General features: G+C 40.7%; 1 protein-coding gene across 1 annotated transcript in view; it reads left to right on the forward strand.

Annotated features, from left to right (window-relative positions):
- CDC42SE2 (CDC42 small effector 2) overlaps nucleotides 1-19,149 on the forward strand; it is a 117,465-nt gene that overhangs the window by 54,857 nt on the left and 43,459 nt on the right. Inside the window, exon 2 of the mRNA XM_073344880.1 lies at nucleotides 16,806-17,147. Coding sequence (XP_073200981.1) covers nucleotides 17,094-17,147 — 54 coding nt within the window. The 5' untranslated portion in view covers nucleotides 16,806-17,093. The remainder of the gene's footprint in view (nucleotides 1-16,805; nucleotides 17,148-19,149) is intronic.

Genomic DNA, 19,149 nt, shown 5'->3' on the forward strand with positions numbered 1-19,149 from the left:
GACTGGGATAGAGGTGATTTAGCTGGCTTTTCAGACAGCAAAATGTACAGCCCAGCCAAAGTTCCTCGGTGACTGAATAAATGTACTTGATCATGTCCAGGAGAGTTTGATTTTACTTCACTTACTGTAACTATTTTTTTTAAAGATTATTTTGTGAGGGAAACTGACAGCAATAGTATAAATGACACATTCTATCTGATGGCAGACACTGTTGCAAGAATAAGGTATCGTAGAATGTCAGATTAAATTAGAAATGGAGATTGTGTAAACTAACTTTGCTTAAATAAAATGACCTTTGATGAGGTCTGCTCATATCAACTGCTGATGTTTTACTTTTAAGGTTTGATACTTTTTTTCCAAGGCCACAATCTTTATAAGAAATAGCACTGGTGCCTTTGACTCATTTTAAATTGGAGTTCAAATGCTAAGAATGAATTATTATGCTGCTTTACTGTATTAGAAATTGAACCATGCTCCCCCAGCAAACACTGACTAGTCTATTGAGTGTTCGTCCATCGTGCCTCTTTCACTCTATACCATAAGTCTGCACATACTTTTATACTGATTTGTACAGTGGCCTGCACAAAAGAACCATGATCCTGACTGTTGCCTGTAGGTGCTTCCACAATACACATAATAATAATAATTAGTAGCCATGCTTTTGGAAGGCCGCAAGAATTTCCATTGCACTGCTTTTTGCCTTGATTGGAATTATGTGTTAGGATTCACAAAGAGTTCTGTAGAGGAGAAGAAAGGATAGCCTTTCATTTCATTCTCTCTAGATTGCCAAGTGGGGGAGGGATAACTCAGTGGTTTGAGCATTGGCCTGCTAAGCCCAGGGTTGTGAGTTCAATGCTTGAGGGGGCCATTTAGGGATCTGGGACAAAAATTGGGGATTGGTCCTGCTTCAAGCAGGGGGTTGGACTAGGTGACCTCCTGAGGTCCCTTCCAACCCTAACCTTCTGTGATTCTATAAAGTGTGATGTACTGATTTGATAATGTGATGACCCTCAGGAACTGGAAGAATTCTATCTATCAGGGAGTAGGTAGAGAATATTTGATCAAGTTTCTTAAAGCAAATGTAGCTGAAGAGGTTGTGTTTCTGTATTGCAGGACCTATAGAACTGGGTTCTTTGCAACTTCCAGTTGTACTTTTTATTAAAGCTTTTTATTCCATTTTTAAATTACATTTTTTTAAATGCTCTGCCTCAATGCATTACTTTTTTGTATGGTTTCTGTCAACTGTTCTGTACCATGCTTCTTGTTCTACTATTTAACACTCTTGCATTAACACCATAAAAATATAAATTGTACTGTTTGTGCATATGGTATTTATGAGACTGTATACAAGTTATACATCAGCTGTTCTGGGAAACTCTGCTGCATGGAACACCCCTTCCCCCCCCAACCACACACACACACACACACAATCTTATAAATGCAGAGTTTGATGTTGTCTGCTGTAAAACATTGATCTGTGTGCGTCACTAATCAGAACCACTTTACCCTCTGTAAAATTTGATTTGCATATATATTACTTTTACCCAGGCATCTCTTCTGGTTAATAATTCCCAAATGTTATTTTTACCAAAAGTTATTTGTATAACTTTTGTTTCTGAAGAAGCTGGGTAAAATATTTTGCAAACCATTTTCTATGGATTAGGTTTTTACAATCCCTGCCTTACAGTATGGAAGATAATGAAGCCACTGCAGTACTGCTTGGTGGGGGGTGTGTGTGTGTGGTGGGTTTTGACAGACTAATAAGACCTTTTGAAGCTGAGCTACTTCAAACAGAAATAATTGAATGCAACATGGTGTCCAAATGAAACAGTAGGGGAAGAAAATGATCAAATAAAATTATGCAGGAAATGTTCTTCAATAAAGTAAATCTCTGGAAAGGATCTCTACCCTTTTGTACAGGCAAGGTGTTTAAAAAGGAGTTACACACACTCTTATTACTGCTTCCAGCTCTTACTTGCAAACAGTGTTGTTACCCACAAACTGAACTGGCTGTTCTTTCCCTGAACTAAATCACATGATTTCCTGCCTTTAACTACTTTATGGCTTCCTCTGACATACCATCATTTACATGATGTGAGAGCCCAACCTTTCTCCCTATACTTTCTTTCTAGCACTCTGTCCCTACTCCTTTTGCAGTCCTCTTTTCTCTCCTGTTAAGTTTCCCTACAGTATACATTCCCTACTGTAACTGAACACTTACATACTGAAGGCAATAACCAGGTTTAATACCCTGCAATGTTACAGGGTAGATACCTCTGTCAATAAACAGACCTTTTAGTACTGAATGGAAATGCAAAACTTAGTAATCTTCAGTATCCTCCCCTGTGAGCCGATTTTAGGGTTGTGTTGCTTCCATTAAAATTTGAGATTTTTCTGAAAGGAATGTAAGCATGAAAATAGATTGTCAGGGTTGTTAAAAGAAAGTCAGAATGGGGGAAAATTGCCTTGGTTTGGAATTGGCCATAAGAGATTAATAATAAAAAAGTACTATTATGTGCATATCCACTGCACCATTTTACATCATTTGCTTTTGAGCCAAAAAGTTTCAAACATGTTCAGAATAACTAGCCATGAAGGGCTAAATCCCTGGCAAATTTGAAGATCAAAGTGTTTTCAAAGTACACAAATGTCTGTGAAAGTCTAAGTATTCCTTTGAAATTTTGAGTACAAAACTAAGAATTGGCTATAGATAATCAGTACTCCCCATCCACAAACACTTTCTCACCCAACTTACTAGTGAATCCCGAAATCCACCTAAGGAACATAAGTCATATCTGTCAAAACAAAAACCACCAACAAACAGACAAAAGGTGTGATACTGCAAATACGCTCATGTTTAACCTTACTCATATGGATAAAGGGGAGAACGTGGAAATGGTTGCACAATTGGGTCCTAAATTGGGCAGAAAAATTCCTAAGGGCAGAAAAATTTTAAAGGTAATCTAAACTTAGCTGAATCTCTTTCCCAAATTTTTCATTCCTGGGTTGAGACTAAATTTAAGAAATTTCAAGCAAAAAGCTATTATGAGAATGTTATAAGGAAGTGAAGGGGAGGGTTTAGGGCTCTTAAAACCTTTGTTTATGGTGAATGTGTTTTCATGTGATCCAGCAGAGTAACTTGCAACTCAGGTTCCTCAGGATCTGAGAGAGTAAATGATTTGCAGATTTTGTTTTAATGTAGTACTAATTACCTTTTAGGAGTCAAAGTCCCATAGATACATGCATAAAACTCCTGCTAACTTCAATGGGGGTTCTGCGTCTGAGTGGAGAACTTGGCATTCAGAACAGCTCCAGTAAATATTCTTATTGCCTCCCGTCATAGTTCTCAGAAAAATTTATGGCCTTTGGAAAATCTTTGGTTTTGATGAAGGTATGGAATGTTCTGTCCTGTACTGGTAAACAAAGTTCAAGTGATGATGAGTGACATTCCCCTTTGTTGTCCAAAGTGTACTGTAATGGGGTGTGGGGACAGTCTTAAGTAAATGTATAGATTTGAGAAGACAAGTTGAGATTTAGTATGTAGCTGCATAATTGGATTGCTAGATATCGATCAAAAGAGCAGCAAACCTTAGTCTCCCTCCAAAAATAGGCACATTACTTAGTCCACCTTAACTATCTATCAGCTGAGCAGCAAGAGGAAAGTATGTAGGTGTAGTGTCAGTTTCAGAGTGAAAAACATTGGGGGAGAAGATTTTTTTACTAACTTTTTTTTATTAAATATTTTAAAATATAAATACAGAAAATATAACAAACTGTACATAAACTTCTCATAATATATTAACCATCTGCCACCTAACTGTAGCTATATGTGAAACGTTGAATTATGTGTGTCATATGAAATGGTTAAAATATAAATCCATGTTTTGTATTACACAATTTTCGGACAAACAAATTGGTTTATAAAAATCCAACTAGTTCAAGAAAAACTATTAAGATAAAATAAAGAACAGAAGCAAAGTTCAGAAGAGGGGTTTAGAGATGGAGAGGGAAGGAGGTGGGCATAGAGATGGGGAGGAAGTAAGTGGGGGGAGGCTCTGGCATTTAATAGGCTCATTCAGATTCTTCCAGGAAAGCATCCCATATCTATGAGAATTTTGCTTGGGTTTTCTTTCCATAGTGGTCACTGTTTGGATTACCATTTTTGTAGTAGCAGTCTTTCAGCAATTATTAGTGGTCTGCTTAGCCAAAGTTTTTCAGATTTATTCAGCTTCCAATTCATATCCATTAAATTTAAAATTACATGTTTAGCTTGTAACACAATTTTATTTGGTAGGCAAAAGTTGACACTGCAATTAAGCTTTGCCAAAACATAGAGGTAGAGGAGTATTCCCACAGCATATGGGTTAAATTAGCACCTGTTGAATCACAGTCCCAACATTTGTCTGACTTAGTGGCACCTGTTTGAGTTCGAAGAGGGGTCAAATGCCTCCTCCATATGATTTTCCACTTAATTAATCATAAATGGAGGTTCAAGGAACAGTTTGGAACACTGGCTAAAATTTGTTTCCACCAGTTAGCAGAGAATATTGGTCTAGTTCCTCCTCCCATTTCTTTTTTAGAAAATCTGTATTTAATTCAAATTTGCTGGCCAAATGTGCATATAGTGTTGCCATCGGTTTTAGCAATCTGGGTAATATTTGGAGAAATGAAAGCAGTCCAGGTGGGTCAGGAGTAGCTCAGGCATTAGGGCGAAACAGTTGAGAGATGGTATGTTTAAGCTGGATATGTTGCCACTCCTTAGTCTCTAGACCAGTGCTCACCAACCTGTCAATTGCGATCAACAGGTCAATCCTGAGGACTCTCCCAGTTGATTGCGATCTCCAGCAGCATAGCGGGGGTGCTGGTAAGGCAGGCTCCCAGCCTGCCGCGGCCCCACACCGCTCCCAGAAGCGGCCAGCATGCCCCCGGGGGGAGGGGTAAGAGATCTCCAAGCGCTGCTCCAGCCTGCAAGCACTGCCAGCGCAGCTCCCATTGGCCGGGAACGGGGAACTGTGGCCAATGAGAGCTTTGGGGGCAGTGCCTGTAGAGAGGGACAGCGTGCAGAGCCACGTGCCCCTCCTCACCGCCCAGGGGCTGCAGAATCGCATTGGCCCCTTCTGGGAGTGGTGTGGAGCAGGCATGAAACCTGCCTTAGCCTCGCTGCGCCACCAACCGGGAGCCACCCACAATAAGTGCCAGCCGGTGGGATACCTCACCTGAGCCCCATCCTGGAGCCAGCACCCCATTCCCCCTCCTACACCCCAAACCTCCTGAACCCCAATCCCCAGCCCTGAGTCCCATCGAAGAGCCAGCACCCATACCCCCTCCTGCACCCCAAACCCCAGCCCTGACCCCATGACCCCCACCCCTCCCAGAACCAGCACTCTGTATTCCGTCTGCACTCCAACACTCTGCCCCAGCCCGGAGCCCCCTCCTGCTCCCAAACACCCTCCCAGAGCTTGCACCCCTCGCTCCCTCCTACACCCCAATCCCCTGCTCCAGGCTCAGCCCAGACCCTCCTCCCACACTGTAAACTAATCTTTCTTTTAATATTGTAAAAGGGAGGAAGGTATAATTTCCAATAGATGGACTGATGGTCAAGGTCCCCTTCCTAATCCAATCTGGCCAGATGATGGGGTTGCCTGCTATACAGAGTTTTGAGTTACCCCAGAGAGAGGCCTTGGTATGTAGAAAGCGGTGATTTTTAAATTTAGTAGACATTGTACATGAAGTATTTCTGGCTACCACACTAGCTGGTAATTGTTCTTTAGGGAATTGATGATAGTATGAATGAAGCACATTGGAAAGGGTTAAAGGATCAATCAATTCTGCTTTCAGCTGGAGCCACTCTACAGCATGCGGAATTGAGCCACTCTATTGCTTGGCTTAGAGTTACTGTCTGATGGTAAAGTTTAAAGTTGGGGAATCTAAAAGCACCTGTTTGGACGAGGAGCTGTAATCTTTGTAAGGAGATTCTGCATTTGTTACCAGCAACCCTCATTGTGAGAGAAGATTTAACGCGCCCCCCCGCCACTCCCTCTCTCCCCACACACTTTAGAATTACAAATAAGTTTTAACTTTTATTTCAATAAAATGAGGAGGACTTGTGTTCTGAGGTGAAATGTGGGAGGACCTTGTTTTAAAAAATAAGTATTTGAGCTGCAGAATGTGGCATGTTGTTGTGGGGGTGAATATGGGGCTCCCTCCTGGCATAGAACAGTAGAATAGAATATTTCAGAATTCTTCAGAGCTAAGGGTATTCCGGGTACCCCAAGGACAAAAGTAGCATTAATGAGATCTGATGAATTCTTAGTCTTTCATAAAATCAATATTGGACATTTCTGTGAGGCTGCTGCCTCTTAATTTATACTGTGGGTTTTGAAGATCGCCAGGGAACACCTTGTTGAATCATAGAATATCAGAGTTGGAAGGGACCTCTGGAGGTCATCTAGTCCAACCCCCTGCCCAGAGCAGGACCAATCCCCAACTAAATCATCCCAGCCAGGGCTTTGTCAAGCCTGACTTTAAAAACTTCTAAGGAAGAGGATTCCACCACCTCCCTAGGTAACGCATTCCAGTGTTTCACCACCCTCCTAGTGAAAAAGTTTTTCCTAATATCCAATCTAAATCTCCCCCACTGCAACTTGACACCATTACTCCTTGTCCTATCATCTGCTATCACTGAGAATAGTCTAGATCTATCCTCTTTGGATCCACCTTTCAGGTAGTTAAAAGCAGCTATCAAATCCCCCCTCATTCTTCTCTTCCATAGACTAAACAATCCCAGTTCCCTCAGCCTCTCCTCATAAATCATGTGTTCCAGACCCCTAATAATTTTTGTTGCCCTTCGCTGGACTCTCTCCAGTTTTTCCACATCCTTCTTGTAGTGTGTGCCCCAAAACTGGACACAGTACTCCAGATGAGGCCTCACCAGTGTCGAACAGAGGGGAACGATCACATCCCTCGATCTGCTGGCAATGCCCCTACTTATACACCCCAAAATGCCATTGGCCTTCTTGGCAACAAAGGCACACTATTGACTCATATCCAGCTTCTCGTCCACTGTCACCCCTAGGTCCTTCTCTGCAGAACTGGTGCCTAGCCATTCGGTCCCTAGTCTGTAGAGGTGCATTGGATTCTTCCGTCCTAAGTGCATGAACACACTGAAAGAAGTAATGTTGTTAATGTTCTGTGTTGGTCTGGTAGTATTCTCTTGCATTCAGACTTCCAGATGGAGGAATTATGTTCCTAGAATTTACTTCTAGGTTTTGCTCAGACTCTTGCACCAAATAATGTCAGTAGCGGTCTAAGCAAAAAATGTGTGTGTTTTTATAAGAGCATTGTTATTGCAAGTAGGGCTCTATGTGCTGAGTGCTGTAGAGCTATGTAGGAAGACAGTCCTGCCCTGAAAAGCTTGACTGAAAAGACAAAGAGTATGAGGTAGGCCCTCATGGTACAAGTAGATTGGCTAGGGCAGTAAGTGGCACATGGCTTATTACTTCCATTCTTTAATATATAAACTGTCTCCAGAAGTCCCTCTGTCTAGCTATTCTTAAGTCCTCCTCTTTTTTTCTTCTCTCCTCCCCTCCAACCTCTCCTTTTGTGTTCCTTCTTTCTATCTGTCCTTGATACAATCATGCCCTTCTTCCTTACTTCCCATTTCATCTTCTCCTTCAGAGATCATGAGTTGAGTGGGAGAGTTACTACATGTGAGGATTAACCCCCCAAAACAACTGTCCAATCAGGAGAGTCATGAAAGTGTTTTGAGTGATTTAAAGCATCTCAAGATACTAATGGGGTCTGCAGGGGGAAGGGCATTGAGCCATCATCTCCTGCTCCCTCCAGAGAGTCTCTGGTCAGTTGGAGGAGGTGGTTCTTCTGGTCTAGTGTGTAAGTTTGCAGGTCATTGCGGTTGACCTTCATTGCCTCTTCTGCCCCTCTTGTTGCCCACCTTCAGCCCTGATTTTGTGTACTTGGAAACTATTTGGGAAAATGGTAAATTTAATTTTGCTTTTGAAATAAGGTTGTAGTAGACAATGAGCTGTGATAAAATGAATATAATCTTGCAAACAAGTGACTAGATTAGAGCTCTTGGGGAATGCTAATATTTTTGGGTGGCTGCAGAGGGTCTTTAAATGACCTAACAGCGTAGCATAGCATGCCTTTTACTTCATGATATTTACTTATCAAAAGCAACACGTTTGATTTAAGCAGATTGGTCAGGCACCCCCAGTTGGCAGACTTCCCAGCTTCCTTGCTGGGTAGTCCTCATTGCAGTTATCAAACAACTTTGACTTCCAAACCCACCAGTACCCAGATGGGATGGATAGCGTAGACATGACAAGAACACAAATATTTAAAATGGAGCTTCCTTTCCAATGACTGTATCTTTGTGCAACCTGAGCATGAACTTAATTGTTAACAAATTCATTGTCCCATAAACGACTTAAGTATAAAATAATATTGTTGACAACTTTGTAGATATGTAAATGTTCTTTTAAAATAACATTGTGGGCCTTGGTATCAGGGGAGGCTAGTTACTGCAGGTGCTATTATCCTATCTGAATTTAATTTTTCTTCCTGTGGTTTACTGCGCTTTGTATCTGCTGCTAGCAATCATCAAATAGCCCGATTACCACACTTCCTGTTTGAAGCTTCAGCGAAGAAAATACAGCCAGAGGGTAAGGAAGATTGACCCATGAAGGGAGCCTATTAAAGTGTTTTAAAGTGAGGAGGCAGTTCTTACACTGTAATTACAGAACAACTTGCTTTCTTCAAACCCTCCCCTCCCACTGTCAGCGTATATTGTATTCCTATTCAGGTAATTTAAGATTAACACTGATTAGCCCCCTTTCTATGAAGAGTCCTGGAGAGCCTGAAAGGAGAACTTTTTTCTTTTAAAATTTCTTTCTCAAGGTTTATCAAAGTTCAGTAAAGTTAATAATACTGTTTTAATAAGTTAAACCTCTGCTCATACTCCTAATTGCCACACCTTGCTCTACCCACTAATTGTCTGTGACATTTTATTTCAGCAGTTTAAATTTAAGATTGCAGTGTAACAATTCTGAGTCGTAGTTTCACTTTTGCATTTGATCAGCCATAGAACTCACTTTGAAACAGTGAAAATCTCCTTAGTACTTCAATTTGTGAAAAACAAAATAGATCTGTATATCTAGGGATCCTCATCCCTTAGTACTGTTTAATTAAATTCAACACGAAAGGCAAAATAAAGTTTAAGTACGATACTTTTAATGCTGATTGAGAGACAGTTTGTGTGACACTGTTCTATATGTTCTCTTTAACCCTCAATTGTATTCTTCAACTAAACCTTACAAAAGACGTTAGTGGGCTATAGTAATAAAGTGTATGGTGTTCCTTTAGTAAGGCTCTTGTTAAGTTGGTAGTGGGGGCAAGATGAGGATATAGTCTGTCTCATTTGGAGTTTCATTACCCAGCTGCTCAACTAGAACAGCACTGGGAAATTATGTAAGATCAAAAATTTAGGTTTTTTTTTTTTTAAAGCAGTCATCTTGAACTGCATGCTTCAGTCTTGTTTAAGAGGATAAGCTAGTGGGGCCCCAGTAATCTGGGAGGTCTAGACAGACAAATGCAGCAATATGTAATGTGGTTTGCTACTCTCACAATACCGCATTAAGGGCTTGATGCTGTGAAAGTGCAGAGCGCTACCTGTGAGGTGCTGAGTGTCTAAATCCCCATTAAGCATGTTACTTTTAGGGTGCTTGGCACCTCACAGGATCAGGCCTAGGTACTTTCACATGAGATCATGATTTATATAATTACCTGATTGGTAGCTGTAGGTATAATCAGTACCCTTCATATTTAAACCAATAATCAACAAAAGAACAACTTACTCTCCTTGTTTGAATTAGTTCTTAAACAGGGTTCCAGAGGAAGTTAAGAGGACTCTGCGGAGTATATCATTATTGCTAGCTAGAAGGTTGATGTCTCTTTTGCCACCTGCTTAATTGAATTTTTTCCATTTTACACAGGCTCTTTGTGCCTTGCCCTACATAATAATCAAACCACAATAAAAGTCATTTGTTTTACAGGGCAGTGCGTATAAAATTCCAGCTTTTAACAAATAGCCATCTTTATTTACTTTATTTTCTGGTAACCTAATTTTAAAAATGAGATAATTAAAATGCTACAACATTCAACATACAACATTCAGTTGTTTCAAGACATAGAAATTATTTCTAAAGGGAAAAGAAAGGAAAAGTTCTTCTCACGTGGAGAGGAAGCAGAAAAAAAGGGGTTCTTGGCACTGTTATATGCTATACAAGAATGATGGTCTTTGTAGGCTCACTGTAATGTAACTTATACTTTGAGGTTCAATTGTTTAGTGGGTTTTGTTTGCAGACAAAAATAAATGTTTGGATTTGGGGGTGAGAGGAGCGAATTTCACAAGCTTTGCAACCCAGAACAGAATTTCAGACGAACGCAAGCATGTCCAAGCTTTGTGGATTGTTCCCAGGTCTTCAACTGACTGCAGCACTTCAACCTGCAAAAAGTTGGAAGAGCATTCTAGGTATTAGCATGCAAATAAGACTATGAGCTGCGGAAGAATTTCCCTATATGTGTGGGTTTAGATTTAACCAGGGATTGAAAATTGAACCACTGTAATAACAGGAACTTAATATATTCAGTTCTGGACCTGTGCCAAAAAAGCTCTGTTAGACTGAGGGAGTAGTGACACTCTATGGTCTGATACTTGGAGCTTCCAGGGATACAGATGAATGTTATACCATTGCTAGGGAAAAGGGAAACCCAACAATACAGTTCCACAGGGTATTTATTTCTAGGTCTAGTAAAGGGATCTTAAACACAAATCACCACGAGGGCCACATGAGAACTAGTACATTGACCCGAGGGCCGCATCAGTTACACCTTTTCATACAAAGATACAAAAGCCCCACACACACACACACACGCACACATACACACACTCTTCCCCTGACTCTGTCCCCACTCCACCCCTTCCATGAGGCCCTGCCCCTGCCCTGCCTCTTCCCACCCTTTCCCTACCCCCATTCCAACTCCTTCCCCAAATCCCTGCCCCGGCCCAGCCCTTTCTCTGCCTCCTCCTCCCTCCCTCTTGGAAAGCCCTAAGCGGGAGGTGCTGGGAGGTAGGCGGAGGAGCGGGGACATGGTGCACTCGGGGGGGGGGGGGGGACGGTGGCGGTGGCGGGGGGGCAGAGGGCGGGGGTTAAGGGGAGCTATAGCGGGATACAGGAAATAACTCTGTGGGCTGTGTGTTTGAGACCTCTGCTCTAGTAGGTAATGATACATCAGGCCTTGTAATATTGTCACAGATTATCAGCTAGCTTTTCCCATTTCAGTTCTAACATAGTCTTAGTAGTTAGTATCATCTGAGTTGCAAGAGCTAGAAACCAATGCCTTTCTTCACCTCTGAGCAACTTGGAATCCCAGCTTCTAAACAGTATACAGCATTAAGCTTTAATTGTAGATGTTTGCTGGGTACTGTCACAGAGCTAAACAAGAGTCAGAAGTGCCATACCTAACAAATTAACCATATTCTGGTTGCAAAAAAAAAAAAAAATTGTGGCAGTACTGGATATGAAGAATTCTGGAAACAAAGTGGGATGCTTCCTGGGATTAGAGTTATGAGAACAAACTGAGGGTGGAATTTTCAAAATTTCTCTGTGCTGGCCTAATTCTGTTCACATTGAAGTCAATGGAAGTTTTACTATTGACTCCAAGGGGAGCAGAGTTAGGCCCATGCCGTGAACTTTTGAAAATCCCAATCTAAAAGGTCTGAGTGTGCCGTGAGTGTACTTGGAGTTGACTTTTAAAAAACTGCTTCATTGAAGTCTTTTGGTATTTTTAAAATTTTAATCTAGTGAAATTTTACTGTCATTTATATTATACAGCCTAAGTACTTGAGTCATTCTGTTAATTCTTCCATTTGCATCAGTGCATAAAATAATGGTAGAACAAACATTTCTTCAGATCAGCAACAATGACAATTCTGGGGAATGCATAAAGTCAACTCTGCAGTGAAGGCTTATGAACTAATTTCTTTTATTTCTTTGTTTTGGGGGCAGCCAGCTGTCATGGAAACTTGCTGTTTCTTGACTAGTTGGTAGTTGATCCACATTCACCTGGCTATATTTGTAGATCTGTAGCTTAGTGTCTTGATTATGTCTCCTTGAGAGATCAAAACAGCTAATGCACATCTGGACTTCATTGTTGTTGTTCTAGCATAATGTAATATCTTGAGGCAGAATGGTGTTTGTTTTCTTAAGAAGCATTTTTTCTCTAGTGAAAATATTCCATGTTTGCACTGCCTCAGTTCCTCCTTTTGAAATCCCTTAGTCTGCTAAAAGATTTACAAGTTTTTTTTTATTTTTATTTTTTAAAAAAAGCAAAATTGCTTGTTGTCCATAGTGTTGGCAGTGGATTGAGGGAACATAAGTACATAAGAAGGTCCATCTAGCCCAGTATCCTGTCTTCTGACAGTGGCCAGTGCCAGGTGCCCCCGAGGGAATGAACAGAACAGGTAATCATCAAATGATCCATCCCCTGTCGCTCATTCTCAGCTTCTGGCAAACAGAGGCTAGGGACACCATTCTTGGTCATCCTGACTAATAGCCATTGATGGGCCTATCCTCCATTAATTTATCTAGTTCTTTTTTGAACCCTGTTATGGTCTTGGCCTTCACAACATCCTCTGACAAGGAGTTCCATAGGTTGACTGTGCATTGTGTGAAGAAATACTTCCTTTTATTTGTTTTAAACCTGCTGCCTATTAATTTCATTAGGTGACCCCTAGTTCTTGTACTATGAGAAGTAGTAAACAACAATTCCTTATTCACTTTCTCTATACCAGTCATGATTTTATAGACCTCAATCATATCTCCCTTTAGCTGTCTCTTTTCCAAGCTGAAAAGTCCCAGTCTTATTAATCTCTCCTCATACGGAAGCCATTCCATACCCCTAATAATTTTTGTTGCCCTTTGCTGAACCATTTCCAATTCCAATATACCTTTTTTGAGATGAGGCGACCACATCTACACACAGTATTCAAGATGTGGGCTTACCATGGATTTATATAGAGGCAACATGATATTTTCTGTCCTATTATCTGTCCCTTTCTTAATTATTCCCAGCGTTCTATTTGCTTTTTTAACTGCTGCTGCACATTGAGTGGATGTTTTCAGAGAACTATCCACATGGATTCCAAGATCTTTCTTGGGTGGTAACAGCTAATTTAGACCCCATCATTTTATATGCATAGTTGGAATTATGCTTTCCAATGTGCATTACTTTGCATTTATCAACATGCAATTTCATCTGCCATTTTGTTGCCCAGTCACCCAGTTTTGAGAGATCCTTTTGTAGCTCTTCGCATCCTGCCTGGGTCTTAACTATCTTTAGTAATTTTGTATCGTCTGCAAATTTTGCCACCTCACAGTTTACCCCTTTTTCCAGAAGGGCTGGTAGAATACCTTTTCCATTTTATCCTAATTCTGGGGTGGTTAAATGTAGGTCTGGTCTATACTAAAAAGGTAGGTTGACTGAGCTATGTTGCTCGGGGATGTGAAAATCCATACCTTTGAGAAATGTAGTTAAGCCCACCTAACCACTAGTGTAGACCTTGCTAGGGCGACAGAAGAATTCTTCCATTAACCTAGCTACCACCTCTCAGGGAGGTGGCTTACAGCTGTGCCGCTGTAGCGTTTCAAGTGTAGTCAAGCCTATCGTCAAGTACAGGGGCTGTCAATTTTGTTAGTAGCTTCTTCAAATCAAAAATATAGAAATTAGTGTTATTACCAGGGGTGCAAGTCGGGTAGTAACCTCCAGTACACAGTACCAGCAAGAGATTTTTAGCAGGTGTGGGGTACCAGAAAGACTTGGGGCTAGCCCCTGCCCCTCTGGGGAGAGGGGCTGCACTAGGGAGGACATTCATTCTTTACATGGATTTAACAGCACAATACATATGCTAACAAACTTAAACAAAGGCTTTATTTAAGTTTGTTAGCATATGCACTGTGCAGTTAAATTGGTCAGGAGTCCTCAAGAGGGGAGGGATGGGGGGATGGAAGCTGTTTAAACCGTGTTTTTATTCTGTTTCTCCCCATTGGTCTGAATTATCCATGACATCCATACTGCATCACATCAAGTCCAAATCATTAGAGGAATGCCTCTGCTTGCACTGACCAGAGGATGTTTGGAGTCTGATGTCAGCCCAGTTCTGCAGCCTGATGGGAATCAGGTGTTGTCCCCAGTGTACCTAGAATTCTTCTTTGCAGCCAAACTAGTCTAACATGCATTTTGTGAACTGGAACTGGAGCAGCAAAACAATGAAAACAAATGCTCCATTTTCCAGCTTTGTGGGTGAGAGAACTATAAGTGAAGATTATAATGCCGGACACTGACAGCCTTAAACCAGCCAGCTGCCTCAGGAATCTGCCAAGAACTTCGCTGAAAATGTGTTCCTCATCTTAGCAACGGAGCTAAGACTTATCACACATCTCTCCACCTTTATTTGAATGAAGCTTCTTCTGATCTGACAGCTAAGGCATTGTCAGTTTCATCCAGAACAATTTACAAACTTGGAACCTAATCCTGTAAACCCTTAATCATTTGATCAATCCCATTGAAGACAATGGGATTATTTGCATGACTATGGTCCTTTTTTGTGGACTGGTAGGAGTTTCAGGAGTCTGTTCCTTTAAAGGAAGTTGAATCCCGCGTTGAAATGCGATGTTTGGGTACAATACCATTATAGGTACTGACTTCCCCTCTGTCTGGTGGGTGCTCGACCCCTCCCTTCTGCCTCTTCCTGCCCCTGGCTCACTCCACCCCCATTCTACCCCTTCCCCAAAGTCTCCACCCAATCCCGCCTTTTCCCACCCTAGCTCCACCCCCTTCCTGCCCCTATTCCACCCCCTTCTCCCAAGTATCCACCCCTGCCCTGCCTCTTCTCCACCTCCTCCCCTGAGCACACCACGTCCTCACTATGCCCCCTCTGTCCCATCATCAGGGGGAGTTCGGCTGTTGGTGGGGGCGGAGCACCCGCTAATTTCCCCATGGGTGCTCCAGCCCCAGAGAACCCACAGAGTTGGCACCTGTGAATAACATAATGCAGTTTAGGGTACAGTTCTACTTAAAATTTGTCTTTTAATAAATCATACATGTGTTGAAATGGCTCCTCACCCAACTCCCATATTCCTATAAACAGACTGAAATACTACATATTTGGGGGGAAAGTGAGTAGTTAAGCATGTTGATGTTTGTATCAAAGGGGGATGTCAGAGGGGACGGGGAGAGTGTGGGGGTCCTGGGCTGGGGAGGGGCAGGGAGGAGTCATATGGGAGGTCACATGCCCCCCCCTTGTGTCCCTCCCATGAGTGCAGTACCGCCAAGAAATGATTTCTCCTTCTACTACTGCTTATTACTATAGTTTCTGTTCCTTAGAATGACATTCTTGTACATGAACACAAATATCTAATTACCTTTGCTGGAGACAAATTTCGTGACATCTAAGTTCCTTGCAAAATTGGAATGCATAAATTTAGACCGTCAGTTCATCAGGATAGAATCTCCTTTCTTTCTTTGTACTTTGTCTAGCCCAATGAGTCCCAAACTTATTTGAAATCTCTAGGTAATGCAGTAGTTTAAATAGTAATGTACAGCAGTTTGCATGTTAGATTTCCATAAATGGATTAAACCATTTATATAGTCAGTATTTAAATTTTAAAAAATTAATTGTGTAACTTTATAAATTTTATAATCATTTAATTTTCCATTTATATACAAAATAAGGATAAGACAGATTGTGAATGGAATGACCACAGTAAAATCACCAGGGAATTACTTGGGGGGCAAAGGATGGAGACTTCAGGTTAAAGGTTAAACAAAAATTAAAAAAAAAAACCACTCTATAGTTCAGCAAAAGAATGGCTGGAATTTAATGTGTCAGTTGTTCCACACTAGGAGTTTGTGTTTTAAGAAGACAGCCCCACATTTCACATGTTTTTTCCCATTATGAATGGAATTGTATATGGAGCATCAGGGTAGAGGGGAGGGAAAGAAAAGTATTTGTGTTGATGGAATTTGTGCCTTATTAGCTTCAGTTTATTGGTAACTTTTTTTTTTTTTCAGAATTAGAAAAGGGTGACTTGGATAGCAAGGTCCCCATCAGCATTACAAAAACAACTGTCAGGGCAACCAGTTACAACATACTTAAAATTTGCACCCCCAGCATCTTAACTGGCTGTAACTGGGCCTAATCTGAGTGTGCTTGGAACAAATTATTGCTTTTATTGAATATTGCTTTTATTTTATTTATTTTAAAAGCTGGTGGGAGGAGATGTCAGAAGGTAGATATCCCTCTGAAGTTTTGTCCTTTTCTCCTATGACTCTGATCGGAACTTCCTTTATTTATTTATTTATTTATTTATTTATTTTTGCTTAAGGGGCTTGGAAGGGAGAATGGGCAGCCAAAAGAAAAAAGATGGCTAATGAACGTTCTCCGAGTCAGGACTATTCCTAAGTGTAGATTCTGGTTACGTTATCTGTAATTTTATTACAAGAAGTCATGCAATCCTTGTACTACTTGAGGCTCTGCCTTACACAATTTTTAGTGGTGTGTCTGTAGAAAAAAAATGTGATTGAAATAAGTGTGCATCTTTTGGGTTCATATATGTGATTCATGGTTTAAATATTTGTTAGGGCCTCTCGGCTGTATATTCTGAAATCTGTCAGTTTAAAAAGACCTGTTTTCTTTCTTACTGACGTGACACACTTTTCTCTTTCAGGTTATTGCCTTTAGAATAAGGACCAAGAGACCATTTATACATGCTTCTTTGGTGCTTGGACTAACGCATTCGGAGAGAAGTCTCTTTTACATCTTTGCCACAAACTTGATTATCCCAGGACTTAACTGCCATTGAGAAAAGTTCACAACAGAAGAAAAACCTTTTCCACTTTCGGTCCGTTACACAGTAGTTGAGCTAAGGAACTTTCTACGTGGAGGCTCTATAGCAGAGATTTGGAATTTTGCTGCTTGCTCTTATCCTCTGTGTTCACACGTCAGACTGTAAACAATGAGTGAGTTCTGGTTGTGTTTCAACTGCTGTATTGCAGAACAGCCTCAGCCTGTAAGTATGAATCTCTGCATTGTTTCTGTATGTAATCAAGTATATTGTTCTTCTTTTTTTTAATTCGTACATTTGACTAAGCTCAGTGAAAATGAAAAAAATCATCTAGCATCTCTGTTTAGCTGTGCTGTAGAAATAATCATATCTATTTCAGGCTGACGTGGCTATTTTGATTTGCAAAGATACTAAGGAAGTTGGAGGTAGAGGGAGCAATACAACAAAGGGCCCAAATGAAATGGATGGAAAATTGGAAATATAAAAATCCAGCTTCAGCTTGTTTTATTGCTATTTTAGGCTAAGTTGAAGATGGGGTTGGGTGAGGTTGAGGGAAGGGAATATTTATATTTAGAAATCAAGTGGGAATTCCAATCCTGACCCACTGAAATCAATGGCAAAACTCCCTTTTTTTGCCATTTACTTCAATTGTAAGGTTAGGATTTCACCAGTGTTTAGCTGCCACTCTGAAGGATTTTTTGATGACATCTTGAGAGAATGTGTATTACAATCAGTTAACTTGATTTGCACCACCATCATTTCAGTTTTGCTAGAAGGAGGAATGGATGTGATAATGGCTAAGTAAAGCATGAAGGAATACAAGACAGAAGCAATTCAAAGCGTCATGCCCGGAAGACAAAATAAACTATCTAATACTATTAATCAGGAAAAGACAGGGTACCCAGATGTACCACACGAATTTATTAAAATGCTGAAACAGTAGAGAAGTGTTGGGTTTTTTTTTCTTTTTCATATTGAGACTCAAGAAATAGACTTAGGGCCTCTGCTACCAGGCACTGGATCCAATACTCTTGTGCTTCTGGGAGAAAACCTACCTATCATGCAGGTAAAGTAGGCCAGGAATTCGATTAGCAGTTCTGGAGATGTCTTCACAACTACACCTGGGAAGATCAATCCTGTTGAGCAGTGCATCCAGATCAGTTCAAGTAGTGATGTACAGAAAGGAGAATTCTTTATCCCAGTCAATATGTGGGAGACAGTACAGCGAACGCAGGAGAGTATATTTGAATTAGAAGTAATAAAAGAACCACAAAGTGATGCAGCTCACAATAACGCAGAGAATTTGGTTTTGTATTGACTTAAGGAATGTCAAAGCCACTGAAAAGCGTAATGCCTACTTGCTTTTTTGAGACTGTCAGGAATAGTAATTGCAAAAAGATTGAAAGCAAAAAGAATCCTGAAGTATCAGTAAACTTAACTATTTAAACCTCCTTGGTGCACATTATAAATGTAACTTACTGTCATTTTTAATGAAACAGAGTTGTGGGAGGAGTTCATATCTCAGATACCAACATGGGGAGTTAAAATTCCTCTAATGTGGAATGAATACCTTGCAGTCTTTCAAGACTTGCTGTGTCAGTATCCTAATGACTTACATAGTTTGAAGACAAAATGTGTTAATAGGATTAATGATGTGCGAGTTGTGATGGCATTCTGGAATTAAGAGAATTAATACACCCTTAGGATATATAGTACAATTCCATATAGCTTGCAGACTCTTTGCATTTTTTTAATTTTATAAATAACAGTAGAAACCAAAAATGTTTCACTTGTTTTTAGGAGCTGTAGATAGCTGATTTTCTAATGATTATAATTTTATGCTACAATAATGTTACTGTATGGGAGTGCAAAATGAAATGTTACAGCTAACATAATACATTAGTACTACAGTTCTTAATTTGTGGGTCATGATCCCCAATAAAGTATAGAGATTATAGTTCAGAGCCGAATAGGGGCTGCAAGCCTTCACCCACTCCTGTCTCTGATGTGGATTTGCTCAGTAACTTGCGCTCCTCCTTCCTCTCCCTGACCCCCAAGATACAAGTAGCACCCTATAAAGCATTTCACTTGTTCCTGAAGTGCTGCATTTCAAGGGTTGAAGGACCTGGCTGGCACATATGTGTACAATAAGAGCTTTTGCAAAGGATTTTGCGTGTGACTGAGAAGTAGTTTTGTGTGACTGCATGTGGGCTGATAGTATTGTTGT

This window comes from Lepidochelys kempii, chromosome 5, assembly GCF_965140285.1.
Source record: "Lepidochelys kempii isolate rLepKem1 chromosome 5, rLepKem1.hap1, whole genome shotgun sequence".
In the NCBI taxonomy this organism is placed as follows: Eukaryota; Metazoa; Chordata; order Testudines; family Cheloniidae; genus Lepidochelys; species Lepidochelys kempii.